The sequence below is a fragment of the Balearica regulorum genome, chromosome Z (assembly GCF_011004875.1).
Source record: "Balearica regulorum gibbericeps isolate bBalReg1 chromosome Z, bBalReg1.pri, whole genome shotgun sequence".
NCBI classification, from domain to species: Eukaryota; Metazoa; Chordata; class Aves; order Gruiformes; family Gruidae; genus Balearica; species Balearica regulorum.
This window is the reverse complement of record NC_046220.1, coordinates 16849322-16873256: the sequence shown is the minus strand read 5'-3', so window position 1 is coordinate 16873256 and position 23935 is coordinate 16849322. Positions and strand designations below refer to the sequence as shown.

The 23935-nt window shown below is 40.7% G+C and overlaps 1 protein-coding gene across 3 annotated transcripts in view; it reads left to right on the top strand.

Annotated features, from left to right (window-relative positions):
- Positions 1–23935, top strand: part of DGKQ (diacylglycerol kinase theta) — a 96945-nt gene that overhangs the window by 23074 nt on the left and 49936 nt on the right. For all 3 annotated transcript variants that reach the window (XM_075739366.1, XM_075739367.1, XM_075739368.1), the window contains exons 2-4: positions 6919–6998; positions 17867–17966; positions 23370–23455. In XM_075739366.1, coding sequence (XP_075595481.1) covers positions 6919–6998; positions 17867–17966; positions 23370–23455 — 266 coding nt within the window. The remainder of the gene's footprint in view (positions 1–6918; positions 6999–17866; positions 17967–23369; positions 23456–23935) is intronic.

The following is a 23935-nucleotide window of genomic DNA, read 5'->3' as shown; positions in this document are numbered from 1 at the left end:
CCGGGTCGTCTTCCAAGTCTTGCATTTAACAAGATATGCCAGAGAATTACTGCTTTTCATTTAGTTTTATTTATATTCACATTAATGAGCTGAGTATGTTCTTTAATGCATTGCACTTAATTTTTTCCAGAAATGAAAAATTTATTGTGTACTGATAGCTGGGAAAACAATTCTGAGTTACTAGGCAATTCCTGGCTGAGCTAATGGTTTGTTTTAAAGATAAGAATAAGCCCTTTAGTCAGCTAGGTCATTCAGTAATCTATAACCTTTGTTAAAAGATTAGAAGAAACTTTGGCAGGCAGTTGCTGGGACTTACAATTTGTGCAGGTGAGCAAAATGTGAGTGAGTTACGGCACTCACAGATAATGAAACAAAATTATTATTTGCCAAGTCATACAGACAATATTGAGGAGTTGTGTTGTTGTCACTTCATGTCAGGGTGTGAAATTTTCCCAGTGCTGGCTCTGTGACAGGCGGTTGGCCAAAACACTGTTGTTTCTTGGGAGTTACTGAAGTTTGCTGTGTGTCTGCCATTTGCCAGTGCATGCAAGGTGTGCATGGAGAGAGTGCTTGGCTGCAGGAACTTGCCTCTGTCTTCAGGTGCAGGAGCCCTCTCTTTTTGAGAGTCCTCAATATGACCTGTAGCAATGAGAAGAGTGATGGCTCCTGTGTTAGTACCAGACCATGTCCTGCAATACCCATGGGTTGTGGCACGCTGTAGTGAAGACAGCAAGTTGGAATTGTTGGAAAAAGGAGAGAGTGTTACTGCTGCTTGTGATACTGGTGCACATTTGTGATGGGTTGACCCTGGCTGGAGGGCCAGGTGCCCACCAGAGCCGCTCTATCACTCCCCTCCTTCATTAGACAGGGGAGAAAAAGTACAACGGAAAAACTTATGGGTCGAGGTAAGGACAGGGAGAGATTACTCACTAAGTATTGTCACGGGCAAAACAGACCGAACTTAGAGAGGGAATTCATCTGATTTATTACTAAGCAAAAGAGAGTAGAGGAATGAGAAATAAAACCAAATGTTAAAACACCTCCCCCCACCCCTCCCATCTTCCGGGGCTCAACTTCACTCCCGGCTTCAACCTCCGCCCCCCCTCAGCAGCACAGGGGGACGGGGAATGGGGGTTATGGTCAGTTCATCACACGGTGTCTCTGCCGCTTCTTCATCCTCAGGGGGGAGGACTCCTCTCATCGTTCCCCTGCTCCAGCGTGGGGTCCCTCTCGTGGGACACAGTCCTTCACGACCTTCTCCAACGTGAGTCCTTCCCACGGGCTACAGTCCTTCATGAACTGCTCCAGCGTGGGTCCCTCCCACGGGGTGCAGACCTTCAGGAGCAAACTGCTCCAGCATGGGTCCCCCACAGGGTCACAAGTCCTGCCAGCAAACCTGCTCTGGTGTGGGCTCCTCTCTCCACGGGGCCACAGGTCCTGCCAGGAGCCTGCTCCAGCGCGGGCTTCCCGTGGGGTCACAGCCTCCTTCGGGTGTCTCCACCTGCTCCGGCATGGGGTCCCCCACGGGCTGCAGGTGGAATCTCTACACCCCCTCATCCTTCCTCCATGGGCTGCAGGGGGACAGCCTGCTTCACCATGGTCTTCACCAGGGGCTGCAGGGGAATCTCTGCTCTGGTGCCTGGAGCACCTCCTCCCCGTCCTTCTTCACTGACCTTGGTGTCTGCAGATGTTCTTACATCTTCTCACTCCTCTCTCTGGCTGCAAAAGCGCTCTCTAACTGTTTTTCTCTTTCTTAAATATGTTATCACAGAGGCGCTGATGGGCTTCGCCTTGGCCAGCAGTGGGTCCGTCTTGTAGCCGGCTGGCATTGGCTCTATCAGACACAGAGGAAGCTTCTAGCAGCTTCTCGCAGAAGCCACCCCTGTAGCCCCCCCCGCTACCAAAACCTTGCCACGCAAAACCAACACAATGTTAATTGAGATGCAAGTGTAACACAGCTCATGAGTTCTAGTGATGCCTAGCTTTTATCTCTGGCCTTCCTAGGGAGGGCTGGAGAGGGATGTTTTCTGTTTCCTTGTGAGTGTATGTTGAAGAGCTACAGGCTGTATGTTTGCTGGGTGTTGCTGTATGTACTGTGCTGATTTTGGCTGGGATAGAGTTAATTTTCTTCATGGTAGCTGGTATAGGGCTATGTTTGGGATTTGTGCTGAAAACGGTGTTGATAACACAGGGATGTTTTTGTTGCTGCTGAGCAGTGCTCACACAGAGCCAAGGCCTTTTCTGCTTCTCACACCATCCCACCAGGAAGTGGGCAAGGAGTTGGGAGGGGACACAGCTGGGACAGCTGACCCCAACTGACCAAAGGGATATTCCGTACTGTATGACATCATGCTCAGCATATAGAGTTGGGGGAAGAAGGAAGGGGAGGACATTTGGAGTAATGCTGTTTATCTTCCCAAGTAACCGTTACACACGATGAAGCCCTGCTTTCCTGGAGATGTCTGAACACCTGTCTGCTCATGCGAAGTGGTGAATGAATTCCTGGTTTCGCTTTGCTTGTGCACAGCTTTTGCTTTAACCGTCTTTATCTCAACCCACGAGTTTTCTCCCTTTTATTCTTCCGACTCTCTCCCCCTTCCTGCTGTGAGGGGGAGTGAGCAAGCGGCTGTGTGGTGCTTAGCTGCTGACTGAGGTTAAACCACAACAGTCCTTTTTGCACCCAACATGGGACTCAAAGGATTCGAGATAACAACAGATTTGATTGGAATGTGCTAGATTGAATTTACAGCTGTTATTGCTGTTTAGCTATTAATGGACAAGCTCCTGTGCTTGCCATAGGTCTTACTGTATATGAGTCCATGCTTGTTAGTGGCTGCTTTTTGCTTTTGCTGCTTACTGTACTGCTTATCATCTTACTGTGCTGTGCCTGGGAACACTTTATTAACAGCAATGGTGATGCAGTTTTGTATACAGTATCTGAAAGCTACAATTGAAATTGCTTTGACTTAGACAGTCCATATATGTGTCTGCTGGTAGCTCATCATTGAGTTTGTATTTATGAAGAAATCCTCTTCTTATAAATAGAACAGCCTATCCTCTTCCTTTTCCTTTAAATGCTTTTCCTCAAAATTTTGCATTTCATGTCCTGAAACTTCACACAGTGTCTTCTGACTTTTTTTTCCTGGTGAAAGATCACCCCTTAAAAACACCAAACCTGTCCTGGCTGTCAGAACTTCAGGCTTAATTGTGTTGCCTCTCTGGGACTACTGATAGAAATTTAGGATTTCTGCCTTACACACATCACACGCATCACACACCCCACCCCCCCACACCCCCCAAATATTGTTCGTGCTTCAGTTTGGCTTGCTGCCATTATATTTTCTTTCTTTCTTTCTTTGGGGAATGTGGAAAACAAAAACAAAATGGTGACTTGTAAGAGTTAGCTCACTCCCTGAGGAATTCTGTGGGACAGGAAAAAGACACGCAGCAGCAGAGTGCATCCTCCCTGCCAAATTTGAGACATGTGAGAAACAGACGAGGGGTGTGTGAGTACCTCCTGAAAAATGTGTGAAAATCTTTCATGGAGAATGTTACAATCTCTGGGCACTGCTGATATACTCCTGTTTGTCTCCTGATATCCCTTAATCTGATTCTTTGCAAATGCTTCAATCTTTCCCTTTAAATTTTAGGAAACTCATTATTATGCATATTATCTTTTTCTGTATGCACTCAGTCAAACAATTAAAACCTTTATACACCTTCCTATTTTACTCCTTTTCTGAAACCTTCATTTACCTTTAGACTTTACTGCTTGTTCGAATTCTTACTTAGTATATTTTTCTGTGCCATGTTTCCTCAGCTTAACTATGAGATGCTGTCTTTATGCAGGACCATGTTTTGTGGCTTCTGTCACCACAAAGAGAAAATTAAGTGGTGTTGTGTAGTGACTTGAGTTGTCTGAATAAATGGAGAACACCTCTCAAGGTCCATGCCTATGGAAAGAGCCTCACTTCTATCAACTGATTTGGAGCTGCCGCCTTTGAATTCCCTGGCGTGTTTGAGTAGGGCTTGATTAAGTTGTGTATTGAGTTATTATGCACTTAAAATAAAGCTAGTAGCCACCTGGAGATACTGGTCTCACAGACTTCAGTTGCCTGTTGCTTCTCGCAGACCATAAAATTTCTGGGAGCAATCTGCCGTGCCTTGCTCTGTTCTTTCCTTTCTAGTTTGCCCACTTCTGAAACAGAAATACAAGATGAAACAATGCCATTTCACTGAATTTCATTTGTCACTGATGCTTTCTCCTTGACTAGCTCTTACCCCCTTTATGAAGTTCTTGACAGCTGCCTGCTTATATTTGAAGCTTCATGTTGCTGTCTTTTGTGGGTTGGAGCCATGGGGACCTTTGTCACCATGGAGTACTGCATCCGGCTCTGGGGTTTCCAGTATAAGAAAGTCATGGAGCTGTTGGAGAGAGTCCAGAGGAGGGCCACAAAGATGATCAGAGGGCTGAAGCACCTCTCCTATGAGGACAGGCTGAGAGAGCTGGGCTTGTTCAGCCTGGAGAAAAGAAGGCTCTGGGGAGATCTGATTGCGGCCTTCCAGTGCCTAAAGGGGCCGACAGGAAAGATGGTGGGGGACTGTTTACAAGGGCATGGGGTAACAGGGCAAGGGGTAATGGGTTTAAACAAAAAGAAGGTCAATTTAGATTAGATGTTAGAAAGAAACTCTTTACTGTGAGGGTGGTGAGGCACTGGCACAGGTTGCCCAGAGAGGTTGTGGATGTCCCCTCCTTGGAAGTGTTCAAGGTCAGGTTGGATGGGGCTTTGGGCAACATGGTCTAGTGGAGGGTGTCCCTGCCTATGGCATGGGGGTTGGAACTAGATGGTCTTTGAGTTCCATTCCAACCCAAACCATTCTGTGACTCTACGATTCTGCCTGCAGAGGTCAGTCCCCCTAACGTAGCCAGATTCAGCTGAGCTTTGGGCATCACCTTTGAGACAGTGAAGAAGCTGCCTAAACAAATGGCTGGGGCAAATGTTTTCTGGCAGTGGCAGGGCATATGTGGTAAATCTCAGACCACCTGGTAATGGGCAGGTAGCTTTTCTCCTGCAACCTCTGCAGATCTGCTCTCACAACAACCAGCTGACCCTCCTGAAAGTGTCAGTAGAAATGTTGCAGAGACCTGAGGAGACAGTAGGTTATGTCCATCTACATCCATGTTGTGATAACATACAGAAGTGTGATAAAAATTCACCAGTTCTGTGAGGGGTCATACCTGTCTTCTGGAGCAGGAGATTGCAGCTTTCCTGTGCCAGGAGAATCATTCTGTTCTCTTTGGTCTCCTCTGTGCTGATGGGCTGTGTGGTTCTTCCTCTGTGGTGACAACCTCCAAATGTGTTGAGCATCTGCATTTTCAGCTCTGAGAATCAGCTTTATCATCCCTTTGGCTGTTTCCACCCCTTATCAGCCCCATTTAGTCAGGAATGCTATCAAACTTAAAGATGCATGTAACACTTCATAGCACCCAGCAGAAGATTTGGATCTGCTCTGTTCCCACTTTTTTTCATCAGTGCAGTAATCACTCTGTGTTCAACCATGGATGATGAATAACATGTTTGTACACAGTAGTCACTTGCAGAGCTGCTTTTTCTGACCTGCAGACTAATGAAAACCAAACATCTGCTTACTGTTCACATTAAGATGAGCACCAATGTGAAAGGGGTCATCCTTCTTTTAGTGCCACCAAAAGGAAAGGTTACTTTGCATGGACTGGCAGTAAGCAGCATAGAGAAGTGGACCTGGTTTTTAATGCTTGAGTTGGCATGGGAGAAGCAGTGTTGTGAAATCAGAAGTCAGTGAGCTGGAGAAGGGGGAGGAGAGTAAAATTGTCTGCTTTTGGTGACACTTGCACATACAATCAGCCCAATGCAATGGGTTGCGGATGGGAAGCTTGAAGCTCGTGGCAGTTTTTTCAGTTGCTGGTGAAACTTAGGAAGCAGTACAGCATGCTTCTGAAAAGCAGGGACATGCAAAAACCTCCTGTGTACGGCAACAGTTGCCACTGGCAAGTGATCTTCTGCCCAGGCACTGGGAGAGATATGTGCTTCCATGCGAGAGGTCAGGGCCTGAGCATCTGTGTAAGCATCTTTGCGCTTGGACTGGTAGAGAGTGATTCTGAAAGGAGGAGGACTCTAAAGCCCTAGCTGTGTGGCTTATTAGTTCCTAATTAATGTGAGGTGGTGGGAATGAAATAAAGAATCCCTTGTTTTCTTTGCACAGCTTAACATCATGTAAATCTACAGTAAGAAGCTGTGGAAAATATTACCCCTATGTGAAATGATTTTTTTCAAACACTGTCTTGCTTGAAAGCATGCTTTGTGGAGTTCGAGTGGAATTCTAAACCTGTTGGTCCCACAGTAAAAGAAATAATTAGTTGCTCTTGACTTTCAAAGCTGAATGCCACTGGTGACCTTTAATTTCGTCTCCTTCATCCATTACACTCAGTGCATAACAATACAGTGTTTTCTCCCATTTATTCCTGTCACATGCACTAGATGTTAGAATAATTCACTTTCAAACATGTCCATCTGCTTTGGCTACATCAAAGAGCTGTTTTGGACTTTAGACTGTTTAAAATCTCTTTTGAAATTTAAGAGCTCATTTTGGTGCTTATGGAGAGAGAGTGTGGGAGGGCATGACTTGCTGTAGGCCTGTTAATGCATTGGGATAAACTCTCCTTCCTTTTCCCTTGCCAGCATCTTAGTATCAAAACGAGCTGGAGTTCATACACTGCAAGAAGTGTGACAATCATGTAGGTTCTCAAACCTAGGGGAGAGCAAATGTGATTAAAAAGATGTGTTCCTAATTGTATTTCACTACACAGGGGTTTTTGTTTGTTTTTCACACACTCCCTTGTTTGTGAAGACTTGTTCACGGTTCTTATTTTATTTCCAGTTTGCAACTTTATGTCTCATGAAAAGTGCCTCAAGAATGTCAAGATACCATGCTCATGTATTGCTCCCAGCCTTGTAAGGGTGAGTAAGCACACGCTGCCTTGTCTTTTTCTTGGGGATAATAGCACAAATTTATCAGTAATGAACATGGTGTAGTACAGTGGTGGCTCGTTAATATTGTAATGCTTAAATCAATTGTGTTACTCATCACTGAGGCTTTTATAGCTGCTCAAAGGCAAAGTTACATTTCCTTCAAAAAGCCCCTGCGATAAGCTGCTGTGGATAGTCTAGTCTTTGAGGAGCAGTTATTTGCATTCTTTAAATATTACTAGATGTTCTTACTTGTGTGTCATCACCTGGAAACCTTGCAACAATGGAGTGGGGTGACTGATTGATATCAGTGCTCTCAGAAAACCATACCATGTGTCATACTAAAGAACAACTCTGTACACCACTGAATTTTTTACAGCAATTAGATCTTACTGGGAAAATGCTAAAGCTTCTCGGCCTAGCAAAGGGGCTATGTTTGGCTTCTATTGATTGCTCCATCTTAAGAATTTGCTTGTTTATGGTGTCCAGAGAATAAAGTCATTGCATTAAAAGCATAGGATTTCAAAGCCAAAAAAACAGAGGGCAGGACTTCAATTGATGGTAAGAATTAAATTTTTTTAATTTTTGGTAATTTATAAAGTATTTGCTTTCAGATGCCCTGTGACTTTTTTCCCACAAGACTTCATGCTTAAGAGATTGCTTTTAAAGGGTGTGAAAGATGAAACAACTTTAAAGAAGATAATAAGATGCAACTAAGATAATAAGCTAAACTGAGGAGAGAACAAAGTGTATTAACCACCTGGGAAAGGGTGACAGAAAAGGAAAAAAAGAGAAGGAGATGAGAAATTTACTAGAGAAGTAGTAAAACACTACAAATACCTTAAGGAGCCATATGCAAAAGTCAAATGAGATATGGCTGTAATATCAGAATCATGTGCATTACAGACCTCGCTGACTAAAAGCACATTTATAGGAATGCATTGTGTGGATCTGGGAACCTGTGAAGGGGAGCTGATTCCCTTCTTTGTATCCTAAAAAGATTTACACGTGCCTTAGTGTTGTGGAAACTTATGTAGAGGGTGAGACAAGAAAGATTAAAACAATATGAAACTCAAGTTCATAGAATCACGGAATCATAGAATGGTTAGGGTTGGAAGGGACCTCAAAGATCATCTAGTTCCAACCCCCGCTGCTATGGGCAGGGACACCCTCCACTAGACCACGTTGCCCAAAGCCTCATCAAGTTACAGAAATTGGATAGAGAGAAATTAGCCACTCTACTTAAATTTGCTGTGAGGCTTTGCTATGTGCTTCCTCTTTCTCACATGCTTTTCATCTTGAGAGGTGTAACTGAGGTGGCAAAAAGATGTCTGATACACCGAAAGTTGCCAGTGAAATAGTAAGAAATACTGCTGTTAAGTCTTAGAACCTACAGTAAAGGGACAGGTAGGTAGTGAGAAATGCTATTACTAAGAATTAGCATCTACTACTATTTCAGTGAGCTAGTGGTCAGTCATTGCAGCATGGGAAAAGGAATGATAAGTCAGATGATACAGGTATCTTTGCAAGGGGCTTTGGGGGGATGGTACAAAGCCAACTGGGAAGCATTCATTTAATTCAGAATGTCAGCATTTTAAACATTTGTGAGTGCTTCTTTTGTGAATTTGCTCTAGATTTAATTCATTGTTCAAAATAGTATTTCTTCCTTTGCTTTTGTGTGGTAAAAATCCTGCATTTAAACTTATTAATGTTTCCACTTGCATCAGTCATGGATGTCAGTGTAGTTTTTTTTGTTCTTTTGCTGATTCCCATTCTCCACCTGCCTCAAGACATGAATTTTATCTGTTTATTGTTTACACATAAAATCTATCCTTGCTGTGCAGTACAATTTGTTTTATCTGAGTGTTGTCAGCACTCAAAGCTGTTTGCAGTTCAGTGTTGCTGTATTCAGCTGTGAAGAGTCTTCTGCGTTATCTGTGTTGAGCTATAACGATTGTGTTTTGAAAATACTGGATTGTGCTGTTCTTTCTGGACCGTCTTGTCCTCCTTGATGTGGTCATCCAAGTTTCATTAATCCTGGTCTGCTGTGCAAGTGAAGTCTGCCATATGGCAGATGTCATTTTTTGCGCAGGCTCTGTCGAAGTAAATATTGAACTTGGCATTTCCTTAAAAAACATAACAGAGCAAAAATCAAATTATAATCGTTTATAGAATGTGTGGAAAGTTTATTTTCTTAATCTCCCTGTACTTCTTTCGGATATTTGAGTGTATCTCTTTATGAAAAGGTCTGACGTAGGAGGGAACACTGGTGGGATTTTTTTCTGTAGTTCCTTCTAGTATGTCAATATTCAGTGTATTACAGAAATGAGATTTTTTTTTTAATCCCCTGGATACCATCTAGAGAAGATGGCAATTGTTAAAGCTCATCAGAGTGTGTGTCATTTGATACTAAGTCAAACTCTCAGAGAGTAGTTTTTCAGCAGATGTTTCATGGAAACTTATTCCTGAGAGTTAGGGTTTCATTCCCAGGGTCAAGTTAAGGCTCACAGCCTCACAAGCACGTCATGACTGCATCCAGCCTCAGATCATTCTTCATGAGTTCACTCTTAAGGCTGCCCTAAGAATTTTTTTGCACTATTGTTAATCATTATCACCTGCATTTAGCATTCCAGACTGAATTCAGGTCATGATGTTTCAAAACAAGACTTCATGAATCAGTCTCTTGAAGAAGTTTGTGTTTTTTTATGGTTTGCAGAGGATATGATTTGTTTCACTGGTAAGATCTCGGTGACTTTTCCAAATTCAAACCCTCTCTCCCCCACATTCCCAATTCCATAAGTATTGCCTACTCTGAGGTTTGTATTTAAAAAAAAAAAAAAGACATGAAAAACCCACTCCCAAAACAACCAACACCCAATAAAACCCAAAATAACAGTGAAAACAAAACCTCTTTGGGTGTGAAATGTGAAGTTTTGTTTTCCTTAGTTAGATTAGAATTGAAGCTGCATTAGACATTTTACCCTTTAGATTTGCCATAGAAGTGTGTGTATGTATTCTGTGTAACTGTTCTTTGAAAACTAAACGGAAATGAGAGTATATTAAAAGTGGTTTTAGTGAGGTTAGACACTTGCCATGTTTCTTTTTCTTCATTGTGTTGATGCATTGCTGTAATGGTTTCTAAACATTTCCACTTTGAGAAGGGTTGTTAGGCTGCTCATGAAACTTTCTTGTGTGCTTTTGTTCTTAAAGCCAGGTTGTCTAGAATGGAAAAATGCTGGTTTAGGTCAACAGCTTCTTCTGAAGCTTTCTATGCTAAAAATAAAACTTGACTTTGTAGTTCAGAATGTGGGTAGCCGCTGCATTCACAGGTTGTGATAGGGAATGGGAAGGTTGTGGTGGTCACAGTGGTCTCTGCTCAGGCGAGCAGGCGTTGCCCTTGCTGACCTGAGTCTCTCCCTCTGACAGCTAGATTCAGCTGTGTGCAGGTGGTTATTTGGGTCAGTTCCTAATGAACTGAAAGTAGAAGAGAGGAAAAAAGGATCCTCGGATTAGGGTAAATTCCCCTAACCCACCTTCTGATAATCTATTCTGTATTGGACACTTCATACTTTGTATACACAACAGCAGCATCTCATTTTTCTGCAGCTGAAGGAATTCTGGACTGGGACACAAACTCTTTTTTGTTTACTTTCTCCTCCTACCTCTGTTCCCTGCCCAAGAAGCAATGGGAAGCTCCAACATGCAAGACAAAAACCATCAAGGCTTGGTTACTGCTTCACCTGCCTTGGAATAATAAATCCCTCAGTCTCATTCAGCTGTCAGAAATGTCTGATGGATTTTTGTGTGACTGCCTCAGAGAATGAGTTTATAAGGAATGTTGTTGAAAATGGCTCATAAACATTTTAAGAAATGCGAAAGAGCTTGGCAAGCTGGGAAGGAGAATTTGATGTGGTTGGATTGGGTGGGAGTTCTGGACGGTATGGGGGAGAAAAATCAGAATCCGATTTTGGAAAAATCATTCCTTGGTGGTAGTTGCGGGTGTTGGAGTTTTTATATCAACATGGGTTAAAAAATGCTGCAGTTAATGCTTGCTGAATTTTAACTGCTTCTCCCAGCAGACTCTCCCAGAAGACAAGCTGAAACGCAATGTTTGTGAATAAGCTGAGTGGCATAGTATTGTTACATCTCATCTTCAAATTACTGTATATTTAGCATGCATCAATCAAGGGACTTTTTATCCCGCCCCTCTTGTTCTATTCTTTTGGTGGTGGTGGTAGAGTTAGATCTGTAACATGAACTTGACTTCACAAAATATATGCTTAATATTTTTCCTCTTTTATATTATATAATATAAAAACAAGTTTGGGAAAGTTCTTTCTTCTCTCTCTTCTTCCCCTTTTATTTGCCCGTGGTAAAGAGGCTTTGCTGATATGAGGGGTTTTTCACGTGGTGTCTTAGCAACAGTTGGAATCCAACCTGATCTTTTTAGCAGGGCCTGTTGTGATAGGACAAGAGGTAATGGTTTTAAACTAAAAGAGGGTAGATTTAGACTAGATTTAAGGAAGAAATTTTTTACAATGAGGGTGGTGAAACACTGGGTCAGATTACTCTGAGAGGTGGTAGATGACCCATCCCTGGAAACATTCAAGGTCAGCTTGGATGGGGCTCTGAGCAAACCAATGAAGTTGAAGATGGCCCTGCTCATTGCAGAAGGGTTGGAGTAGATGACCTTTAAAAGGTCCCTTCCAACCCAAACTATTCTATGGTTCTATGTTTTATCTGGGTGCTTGCTGACCTGACCACCTTCACTGAGACAGTCCATCTGTAGTTCTTCAACACTTTCCCCATCCCTGTGTTGTTAAAGCAAGGCAGTTAATTGCTTGGAGCGTAGCAACCACGTGGCATAATTTAGAAGCCAAATGAGGTGTAAAACTGCTTTCTGGTCTTCTTGGCACTGCACCAAGGTTTCCTCTTACCTCCCCGAAGTGATAATCCCTTTAACCCTGAAGTTAAAGGGAAGGACTAGCACTCTGTATTTTATAAACTCAAGAGAGCTTATTATGCTCTGTTGAAAATAGATGCAAGCAGCCTGGCAGCCTGCGAACTCCCAGACAAGCCCTGTAGCTTGTATCAGTGAGTCTCCAGGTTCAGAAGTGGTATGGGATGTCACTGTGTGTGTTTCTTTTAATTCTTAATCTTTACCTTGATAAAAGGAGATGGACATTGATCTCCTCTGTAGCTGTAAAACCAAGGAGTGACTGTCTCTTGCATATTGTTTTCTCTTTACAGTACAAAAAAATGCTAGTCGAAGCAACTCTTAATTACCGTGGAAAGCTCTTATACAAGTCTCATTTCTAGTAGAAGTATCAATATTCCTGATTTGAAATGGTATGGAATTCACTGTATAGTTCCGATCACAAAGAGTCCTTGAGAGTTTGTAGATAAGGCCTAATGTCCTGTCAGAGACATCTGTTAGGACGGAGAAAAAAAAATCCTGAATATGGTGAGGTGACATATGGATGTGTGCTTGCATTAGCCCCAATTAAAATTTTGATAACTACGTATTTGAACTTCTCATCTCTCCTGTCCTATGATATTTTGAGACATCATTTAACTTTGTATTCTTATCTGATTTCAGAAGTTCCATATGGAATGTGTACTTAAAGTTGCTTTTTAACACCAACTGATATATCTCAAGTGCTTAGAGGAAGAATGTCAGTTTGGACACAACTGATGAGTAATTGACAGGCCTTGTCCCTAAAAGGAAAATGTAGAAATAGAGTGTATTCAGGTGCATGCAGTGTATTTAAGTAGCAGAAATCTTTTGCTACTAAAGCAGAGGGGCTTCAAGCAAATAAAAGGGTTCTGTGTGATTACTGTGTAATAAGTAAATAATTGAAAAGATGTCAATACTGGGAAAAGTTGAATCACAAAGTTGTTAACTTCTCTCAGAGAGTGTGTGGTCTAGACACTTAACCTGGACCAAGTAATCATAGGGTGTACTTGATGTGATCACCACATCTGCCTCTCTGGAGCAAAGGTTTTTGGTGTCAGAGTGAGCCTTAGGAGTATTAGATAAGGAAGTACTTCTGCAGTGGAATTATCAGAATCTATAGAAGATGTTCTTGTTTCAGAAACACCATGTCATTTTGTATCAGCAATTTTTTTTTTTTTTTTTTTTTTTTTTTTTTTTTTTTTTTTTTGGTTTTACATTGAGAGCAGTCTTTGTGAAAGACCCTGTGTGACTACTCTTATGGGCATTTCATGAAGATGGTTGCTTCCAAGCTGGTTGTGCTGATCCTTAAAATGCTACAGTGTTTTTTGAACTGAAAACTAGTGACCTTAAGTTAAATTCCTTTTGCTCAGCCTTTGGAGGCTACTGTGAGAGTATTTGTATCCTTATTTCTGTGTACCCTTTCCTACTTAGAAGCTATCAGCCCCACACTACTCTTAAGTCCTGCAGCTCTGCTTTCTCAGTTTCTCCACTGTGTTTTACAAAGTCCTGCCAAGTGCAAATCTCTCTGATGTGATGGGGAGGGAGAAGTGTGGGCAAAATAATGTTTAGACACAGACCTAGGAAGTCTTTAGTAGGTTGTTCGTTAAGACTGCCCAAGACAGCAGCTGTCACTCTGGCATTTGGTATATCTGTATTTCTCTCATTCCCCTTTGAACCTGGTCATCTTTGGCTTAGGATGTAGGCTAAAAACTTTCTTCTGATTGAGCTGCTAGAAAAGCAGCTGCAGCTGGGTGGAGAATAGGCCTTCCTGGAGCTGTATTTTTCCCTGCTGACATATCCAGGAGGTTGCAGACCAGTAAGACTTGAGCTGACCTGACTCTATCCATGAACTAGAGGGTTTGGGTGGTAGCTGGGCTGCTCTGTGTGTAGTGATTCCACCTCAGTGGAGAAGCACTTACAGTCATGATCTGCTGTTGGCCACATGCTTGATACCCTGTGGCATTTCAGGATAAGGAACAATTTTAAAAGGCACTACCAAAAGAAAACAATTCTGTCCTTTTTCTTCCAAAGTATGGATGTTAAGAGCGGTTTGTTGCTGTTCTTTCTGTATGATGCAGAACTGCTGTGCACTTGCATGGTTTGCACTGAAGAGGTTAGGATTTGAGTTTTACAGGATCAAATTTTCTTACAGGCTTATATAAACTTTTACAGAAATGTGTTACATTCTGTAATGCTTTGGATTTTTTGACAGATGGCAGGAAACAAAATAGGAACTAGGAGTATCTTGTCTGTGAGTGCAAAGTCATTCTGGAGTTTATGCTGGCATATTACCATTATACTTTCTGTCCATGGGCTTCTGATCAATACTGTAAGGGTACTGAGATGTCGTTCAATGGTATTACTAGCAGAAATTTTCTGTATTTTTCTGTGGAAATTGATTTTAGTGGTTTGCATAAAGTAATTTAAGTAGTTGTATTGGAAAAGCAGTTTTAAACTCTCATCAATTATTAACTTTCTCTCTGTAGGCCTCCTTATGCGTCTTTACTTTGCTGTACTTATCCAGGTGGATATAAATTAAAGAATAATACGTAACATTTGATATTCTGACATGCTGCCTCACTAACTTTCCCAGTTTGAGTTTTGAATTTTGTTATGTATTGGGTACTTGGCACTTGTTCAGCAACAAAGCAAATGCAGGGAGCTGCTGGGAGAAGCATGATGTGATTGATGAGTTCATTATGTTGTACTTGCTCTTTTAACTTTTCTCTTTTTCCATCTTATTCCCATCCCATTTCCCACCAGGCTCTACAGTGGTTTTATACCTGTCACTTCTAAAGCAAGTTAGAAAGACCACTCATAATAAACAAAGTTTCTTTGGCTTCTTTCAGAAAGGAAGAAGTTGAAGGAACAGATTTTTTCTTTTTTTTCCCCCTTTTTTTTTTCTACTCAACATTTCAATCAGCAGGCTGTTTGCTTCTTTTTTGGCAGCGACTTGAGACTTCAGAGGATTGTAACCAGGGTCTGAACAACTGCAGAATTTAGACTTGGTCTCCTTCCCTCGAGTCTTCTAGATAAATACAGTCAGATCCTGAATAAGTTTGACTCCTGTCAAAATCCTTTCTTGTAGTCTTTCCCAAAATAAACACTGTTTTTCACAAAACTCTACTTTGATCCTTTATCTGTGGAGTGTCCTTTTTCTTCAGCAGAACGTTTCTGTGACAATAAGGAAAAGCCTGCATTTCTAAGCCAGGTGTAAGATTTTTATCTTACATAGCCAGGCTTATGGCCAGGGAAAGAAAAGTTCTCTGTGTTTCAAACACAGGTTGTTGAGGGGATCAGATGCTCATGCAGGGTGTCCAAAGCAGGTTATTCACCGCTTCAGAGCTAAAGAAGGTCTCCTCTGCATCTGATATCAAGGGGAATACTGCTGTCTTGTGCAGGCTGTGGTGGGAGTAGGGCAGGCAGATGACCTGAAGGTGACACTTGAAACCTGAAGACAGGTTGGGATGTGCAGAAAAGCTTTCCTGAAAAAAAAAAAAATCTAACCAGGGCTTTTCAATACTCCTTATACAGCTCTGGCTGGCTGGGGCTGTGCTCACATTGCCATTCTCATCCTCTTCTTTCTGCACTTGGACTCATTGTATAGGATGAATCTTGGGCAAGTGGCCTTCTCCCACAAAGCTGGGATTGGACTTGACTTTTTGGAGCAGCTAGAGTGAAAAAACAGCTCTAATGCTTTCCTTCAGACTAGCTAAGCCAGGTAAAGTGTATGTTACTGTATAGGGAGGTTTGTTTTTTCCATTCCCCTGAAGAAGTAGCATGAAAGCGCAAGAAAAGTGGGAAGGGATTATGAGCTTTGAACATAATCTGAGATAGTTTGATTAAAATTCCCCAGGCTTTCCAGTTTTTTTTTTTTCCTCCAAAGATATATATTCTTTTTATAAACATGCAGACTAGAGTATTCTGATTTTAAAGAAAGGTAAAATAATGCAAGCCATGAATTTTGTGTCAGTTAGATCTAGAGGGCTGTATAGAATGAAATTTCTGTTTGGGTTGATGGGAGTGGAAGATGGACCCCAAAGCATGGTTAGTCTGCATTTTTAAATCCCGAACTCATACATAAAGCAAAAATTTTAAGCTTTTGGAGGCAAGGACATTTTGCAATATGTTGGAGATGCTGATATGAAATCATTTTGGTGGGCTGGCTGGCAGCCCAGCATGGTGGTGAGCCTGGGATCTGGACAGACAGCTCCGTCAGCAAGGGACCAAGGATTCCTCCAGACAGCACAGTCTGCTGGGACAATGAGCTGGTGACTCTGCTTGACCAGTCAACTGCTTTCTATGATCTTGTTCACATCTATAACAGGCATATTTTGACCTCTCTTCATCCTCCTTTACCTCCAAAAGACTGATTCTGAGGAGGACTGGAGGAACCACATGCTTTGAAGTTCGATGGTTAGTGATTTTTCTTGATTAAACTTCCAGCAATGTTTCTTTGTCCTTGTGTTAACATCTGGCAAAACTTTATCTCACTTATTTCAAGTATTGTGCATACTTGAAGTACAGGATTGTTTAGCATAACTGTCCCCAGCTTTCAGAGGCAGAAACACTGGTGAGAATTAAACACTGGTAGGAAATAGACCTTTACATCTGGAAGTGACTTTTTGTCATCAAATTCTGTGTTCCCAGTATGTCAGACTTGCTGCGAATGGTTCCCAGAAAAACCCTAATATACAAGGAGAAAAATTCAAATCCTCTCAACACTTTGGAAGATTGTTTACTAGTAAATCTGGGGGGAAAAGAAGCTATCTGGGACTATGTGTATCTTAAGTCATGATTTCCAACTTTTTACTGGAAATGACTAATTTAATTTCATACCTAAATAACCGTTTGTCAACCTTTACTAGAAATACATTTTTTTTTTGTGGCGCAAAAACCAGAAGATGAATCTGATATATCTGTCATATCAGGAAGGGCATGTGAGATGCATAATACTAAATACCTAGGTCACAGCAAACTTACGGAAGTCATTTGGATTCTAGAATGTTAAAGATGCAATTATGCTTCTTCCTTCTATTGAGAAGTTCAGTTTTACAAAGGTGTGCATTTTGTAGGAAGAGTGCTCTAGATAACAAGTATAAAGCTCAAGTATGTTTCTTCATTTTTCATCTTTTCTTCTGTTGATCTTTTGGTACTGTCACTTTCAGTCTTCATTATTAATGGCTAAACAAGAAAAAAAAAATCTACTTTTTTAAGACAAGTGAATAGTATTCTAAAATACATTTGCTAAAACTGTTGGTACAGCTCTTGGCATGTGGATATTGCAATGTACTATCTTCCACAGTCAATAGGAACCTCAGTATGGATGTACTTCAGGAGCTGGATCTCTGTACCATCCAGGCTTTGAAGCTTTGGTGGCCTGAGGGGAGACCAATGCCTTTGTCCTGATCAGCCAGTTGGCTGGGCTGTATTTGGAAAAGGGTTGGACAGTCCTGGGCTGTGGCAGCACTGAGCTTTTAAAAATTGTCTTGAGGTTATTTTTGTGTACATATGCAACTATTACTCTTTAATTGTCCTTGATTCAGTTAAGACTACTTAGGAGAGGAACTGTGATTCCAGGTAAGTCGCACAGTACTGAACTCAAAGGAAACCTTTCGATTCATGCCACTGAATCATCACAAAGCTGACTGGCACTTAAAAATATATACATTACGTATTAAAACTCAAGAATTTAAAAAAAAAATCTTTAAAATAAAGTATTTCAAATTATTTTTTAACTATGAATATTTTTAAAAGGATTATTGGACTGTATTTTTGTTCTCAGGCTTAGTTAAGTTTGTTGTATATACTGTCCTGTCTTGCATGATAAAGCAGTATGTGTATTGTAACTGGCACTTTGAAAGTTATGGCTGACGATGTCTTATGCATTCTTCATTGGCAGGTTCCAGTTGCACACTGTTTTGGGTCTCCAGGACATTACAAAAAAAAGTTTTGCACTGTATGCAGAAAGTCACTAGACTCACCTGCCTTTCGATGTGAAGGTAACTTAAAAACCCTATTTGTGTAACCGTCTGCGTTATTCAGTACAGTACACTTAGTTTGCATTGCTAACCTTGTGTATATACACACACAGAGACACACACACATATGCGCTTAGTGTGTTTGAGAGATTTTTGAGTTGTTTATCATCCACTCATTGATTGTGGAAATGTGTAATTCAGATTGAGGTATAATACCTCAATAACCTTCAGTAAACAATAAATTTTGTCAAATGTGTATGCTCTTTCATCTTTCCTCCAATTTACTTTGAGCAAGTCTGTGGTGTTGATGGTGTGCAATGAATCCATGCTTGAGATGTGCAAAGAATGAGAAACTATTATGCCAAAAGAAAAATTTCTCCTGTTGAGGTAATTTATTTCTGTTTCCAATGGAAGATTTTGATACAGGGCATCACCAGGTATTCATGTTTCTAAAACCTTCCCCTTTCTACAAAGGAATGGAATATAACTTTTCTGTGTTACTGGTCTCAGATGTCTGTTGCTTGCAATGGGGATGAGGTGCCTTCAATGGAAAGATATTTGAAAATATTATTTGTCATAATAGTACTGCTCTGAGTGTTCTGACGTGGATTCTCTGAAAAAACAGTAATTAAAGAAATCACCCAAACACCAGAATCTTTATTTGAAATACATGTTGTCATGAGTACTTGACTGATTATGACGTGGGGCAACTCCTTAATTTTCCCTTGTCTCCCCTGTCATGAATGTCTAGTAGTTGCTCAGTTGCTGTTGTGAGACTGAATAGAATTTAGTATTTTAAAGTAATATTACCTGTGAGCTGTTTAAACGAACAGATAAGAGTCTACTGAGAGAAGAACCAGTTCTGTAGGGGTTTGAGATTATCTTTAGCTGTTATCCTAAAGATAATGTCTTATTTAATATTGTTGTCTGTGTAAGGGAAACATTTCTCTTTGATTGGGGCATTTAGATTTATAATGGTGCAGTGTTTTTGCTTCTGCTTTTGTCTGATGAGTAGCATAACAAATCTAAACTATTTTCTGACTAGTGGGAATCTGTCACTTAATATAGTTACGATGTGAGCTGGATGATTTGGTGGGATGGTCAAAGAGCTACAGATACCACAGAGTCTTTTCTGATGATCTATCTCAATAGGCCTCAGAGTTTGTGTGGCATGAGATAAACATAGAGAACTCAAAAAGAAAATTTTCGCTAGCTATGTCCTCTTAAGTCTTGAAAATAGCTTTAGTGTAGCAATCTATTTTAGTTAAAGCTTCCTAAATTTTGCTTTCATATTCTTACACTCTTACTTCTACTGTATTAGCATTGTACCCATTACAAGGGAACATTTATTTTTTCAGACATTTCCATTTAAGTGTTCTTAAACAAGAAATGTGAATTCGTGTGTTATATTTCGGTATTACAAATGCCCAGACATGTTTTTTTCTGGTTCGGTGAAGGTTCTGAATTGTGTTCCTAGCATGGATTAAACAGTCTTCTTGTTTTGTGTGGTGTGACTTGTTGACTTGTTTGCTATCCTGTTTTTTTGAATATGAATAAGTCAATAACTTGTTTCTCTGCTATTTTTCCAAAACATTGCTTTAAAAGGGCATTTGAGGTTCATAAAATGCACAAAATTCTTCCTTTACTCTTCAAAAATCTTTCAGTATTTGTTTTAGAAGTCAACTGTTTGAATCTGTAGAGCTTTTCAATCCAGATGGAGATGTTGAACTTTCTTCCTTTTTCTTTTACTTCTAATGACTTAGCTTAGTAGTACAAGTCTGCTGTTAGTTATGATGTTCTCTTCTGACCCTGAAATTTAGAGAACTTTTCCTGGAATCTTTGCCATAATTAAGACAGAAAAGAGGGTTAAGATGAAGTTACCTTTTCTAAGCAAATGATTGACATCATTAGATGTACTTTTAAAATAATTTAAATAACTTGTTTTGGACTCTTCATACCTTACAATAAAATAAATTTTCTTGAAAGGAAATTGAAAATTTTCAGACACATATTAAACACTGTGGGTGCATGGTGGGGCATCTGTTCTCAGAAATGAGCATGCATGTATCCCCTGGTGAGATAAGTACATACAGTTCATTGGCAAAAATTACAATATTTGGACTCCAAATTCTGCTGACAATTACTAATTGCTTTAGATAGCTATTTTAGCTCTAGCATTCACTGGTAACAGTTGAACCTGGACTCATGATGGTAAGAGTTGCTCTTCCTTTTGTTTCCAAGAAGTGCTGGAAAGAAGAAGAGCAAAGGGAGTAATCCAAACAATTTTTTTACAAAAGTTTCTTATTAAGCGTCAGCCGGGAGCACCCAATTTACTGGGAAGGGAGGCAGGTAACATTCTAAACGTTATTCTGACAAGTTCATGTGTCTGAAATTAACCAACTTGGGTTTTTTGGCAATTGTAAAGGAATTCACGGCACTTTCATGACTAGCTTGATCAGAAGACCATCGTTCTGTTACGAGTTAAAGAATTGTGTAGATTATGGAAGGGCTGAATAAAGATGAAACTTCTTTTTGCAGGCCCTCTGATTTGACTTGATCTTTATATACTGAAAACTTTGTCTTTCCTATCAGCGGGCTAGTTATCTTAATGGTTTAACTCCTGTGACATTCCCACCTTTTACATGCACACGTTTTCTTATTAATTCTGAGTTGATGTTGGTGTTAGAAGCAGCAGATGTGAATTAAACGAAGGGATAAAAACCCTCTGTGTTCCTACAAAGTATAGCAAAGGGCAGCATGTACCTGCGTTAGCAGAATTAACAATTAAAAATCCAATGCTTTTGTTAATTCCTTGAAGCCAAAATTGGGTCTACGGAAACTTTTACCATTAGTTGAGGGTATGACTCAAAACACCTAGCTTGCCTGGTAGCTGAATTGGCAAAACTGTAAAATATGCCTGTTACATCTATGAATGTGGAGAAATGTGAGTGGAGGAAGAACCACGTCACACTTTATATAAAAGTTCTTGAGCTCAGTGAAGACACATGGTATAGTGAGCTGTATGTGAAAGCTTGTGATTGACTTAGTAAGCCCTGTTAAAAGAGACTTTGCTTTGGTGTGGTGTTAGGTCATGGTCTTCTGTGGGGTTAGAATAAGATGGTGTCGGTGCTGATCACCTTTTCTAGAGCCCAGAGAGTGATTTCAAACTAAGGTATTATTCTCCATGGAATTTAATACTGTTTTCAGGATAGTTTCAGATAATGCAGCTAACATGCAGTTGCCACCTTCCAATCTTCAGGTTACAGTCTTCAAGTTTGTGCTTGGAGTAGTAACCTGTTTGAGCAGAACAGAAAAAAATATTTGAGGAATTTGATGCTTGCCTCTTACTTTCATGTTCTCAACAAAAAATCAGAGTACTTGTTTACACAAGTCTTTAAAAAGCAGCTAGAGGACGATCTTTTTCATCCATCTCTGTCTATGAGGTCCATAGAGAACTTTCCTAACTCTTGTAGTAATGAAGCTAGGTATTGAGATCTTTTAGTTGTTTTATTTTTTTAATGGCAGATCCTTTGCAGCATAGCATTTTAGCTCTTTTCTTTCACATCTGATACTTCAAGTTAGCTTTTAAATAATGAAGGTATTTTATCCGAAACTAAACTTGCCTACTTGCCTAAAACTTTATAGGTTTCACTAAAACTTCTTCCAGCTACAGTATCTAAGAGGTATTTTGGAAGACAATGTTAAGCTTGCTTAGGAGACTACGCTGAAAAAATGGTTATTTTCCTCTTCCTGACAATGAAATAGTGATTTACTGCATGTAGACGTAGCTTGGACAAATATTCTCTGAGATTAACATACCAGTTTATTCTGGTCAGGTTTAAAATTAAATCCATTGGGTGCTATCTGGCAATAAAAGGATTTATTTCCTGAGTAAAACACGCTTTCTGACTGTTGCAATCTCCCTGAGAATTATATCCTCCAGTCACTTTGCATGTTCATATCACTTTGCAAACACAAGTGAGCCCATGCCAGTGCAGGCGTGCCACGTGGGTTGGTGGCTGATTCGACCTCAGCTGCATCTCCTGCAGGACCATGAGACCAGGGCTCCTGGCTGTGAGCAGGAGGGGTGCGCTACTGCCTTGCTGCTGTTTTGGCAGTAGTGCTCCCTAGTTTGCCGGGTCAAGAAGCTTGAACACATCTCATCTCCTGTTTCCTCGTGCTTCTGACAGCTACAGGGATGGAGAGAGGGCCTCTCCAGCAGAAAAGCATGTGCTCTTTTGAACCCACTTGTGAAATCCCTGCTTGCTCTGCAGGAGGGTTTGGAAGAGGGTGTGTGAAGGGAATAGAGTATTGCTTCAGGAAGACCATTACTTTGCACTCAAGACTTGGTGGTATTTGGATGCAGAAGGAGAACTTAACTCTCTTGTTCTGTTAATGCTTCTAGCATTCAGCTTTTTTCAGATTTGATTAAATCAAAGTAGACTTCAGGCACAGTTATATTGGAATAGGCAGCGGTTCCTGTGAAACTGAGAAAAACCTGTAATAAGCCAAACAGTTGTTACAAATTTAACTTGTTGTATTGGAGTGTGCTGGTTTTGGCTTGGATAGAGTTAATTTTCTTCACAGTAGCTTGTATGGGGCTATGGTTTGGATTTGTGCTGAAAACAGTGTTATAGAGATGCTTTTGTCATATAGAGATGTTTTTCGTTCCTGCTGAGCAGTGCTCACACAGAGCCAAGGCCTTTTCTGCTTCTCACACCACCCCACCAGCGAGTGGGCTGGGGGTGCACAAGGAGTTAGCAGGGGACACAGCTGGGACAGCTGACCCCAACTTACCACAGGGATATCCCATGCCATGTAATGTCATGCACCACATATAACTGAGGAAGCTAGCCACGAGGCAGAATTGCTGCTTAGAAACAGACTGGGCATTGTTGTTTTTTCTTCCACAGGTTGTGAGCAATTGCATTTGTGCATCACTTGGGATTTTATATATATATAGATAGATACACACACACATGTATATATAATAAAATATATATTAAAAATTGTTGTTATTCTCTTCCTTTATTAGCCTATTAAACTGTCTTTATCTCAACCCATGAGTTTTTGGGTTTTTTCCATTCTCCTTTCTATCCCACTGGGCAGGGGGAGTGAGCGAGCAGCTGTGTGGTGCTTAGTTACTGGCTGCGGTTAAACCACAACATGAAGGAAATATGGCAAGTGCTTATAAGCAAAATTAGCTCAGCCTTTTATTATACTTGCTTCATCATTTTAACACACAGGTCAATGCTGATAAATTTCTTTTATAACCTGTCTTTGCTGAACAGAAAAGTGCATAAAGGAAAGAAAAAATGATGAGAAAAGGTATTGGAGGAGCATTGGAGGGATGGAGGGAGGGAGGAGCTGCAAAAACCCCAGAGTTTCCAGCTTAAAGAAGTTTTCTTGTTTTCATGCTTTTAGTTTGTGAGCTACATGTGCACACAGACTGTATCCTGTTTGCTTGCAGTGACTGCCGGCAGTGTCACCAGGATGGGCACCAGGACCACGTAAGTGCAGATGCCTCTGCAGCAGAAAGTGCTCAACCATTTTTGGTGTGAAAACATGGGCTAGAGGAGGAGAGAGGAGCCTTTTCTTTCACGTGCTGCCAATTATCAAAGCACTTTTGTTGCTTATTGGTAGGCAAAGGAAGCGTATGACTTCAGAGTGTATCACAGAAAGTGAGATGAACTTAAATTCTGACATATTCACAATGCTTATTGAAATGGTGCTGGAAAGTCTGTGCAATGTATACAATGTCCTGATTAAAAAGAAAAAAAAAGAAAAAAAAATCAAGCATCTTATCTAAAAATTTGCATTGCAGAAGCTGGCATGGAACTCTTTTTTTTCTTTTTTTTCTTTTCTTTTCTTTTTTCTTTTCTTTTTTTTTTTTCTTTTCTTTTTTTCCCCTCTGTATGCTGAGCTGTTGGCTGCATTGCATCTCTGGCAAACATTATCATGTTCCTCAGACTTCCTGCAGTCTGTCTGAG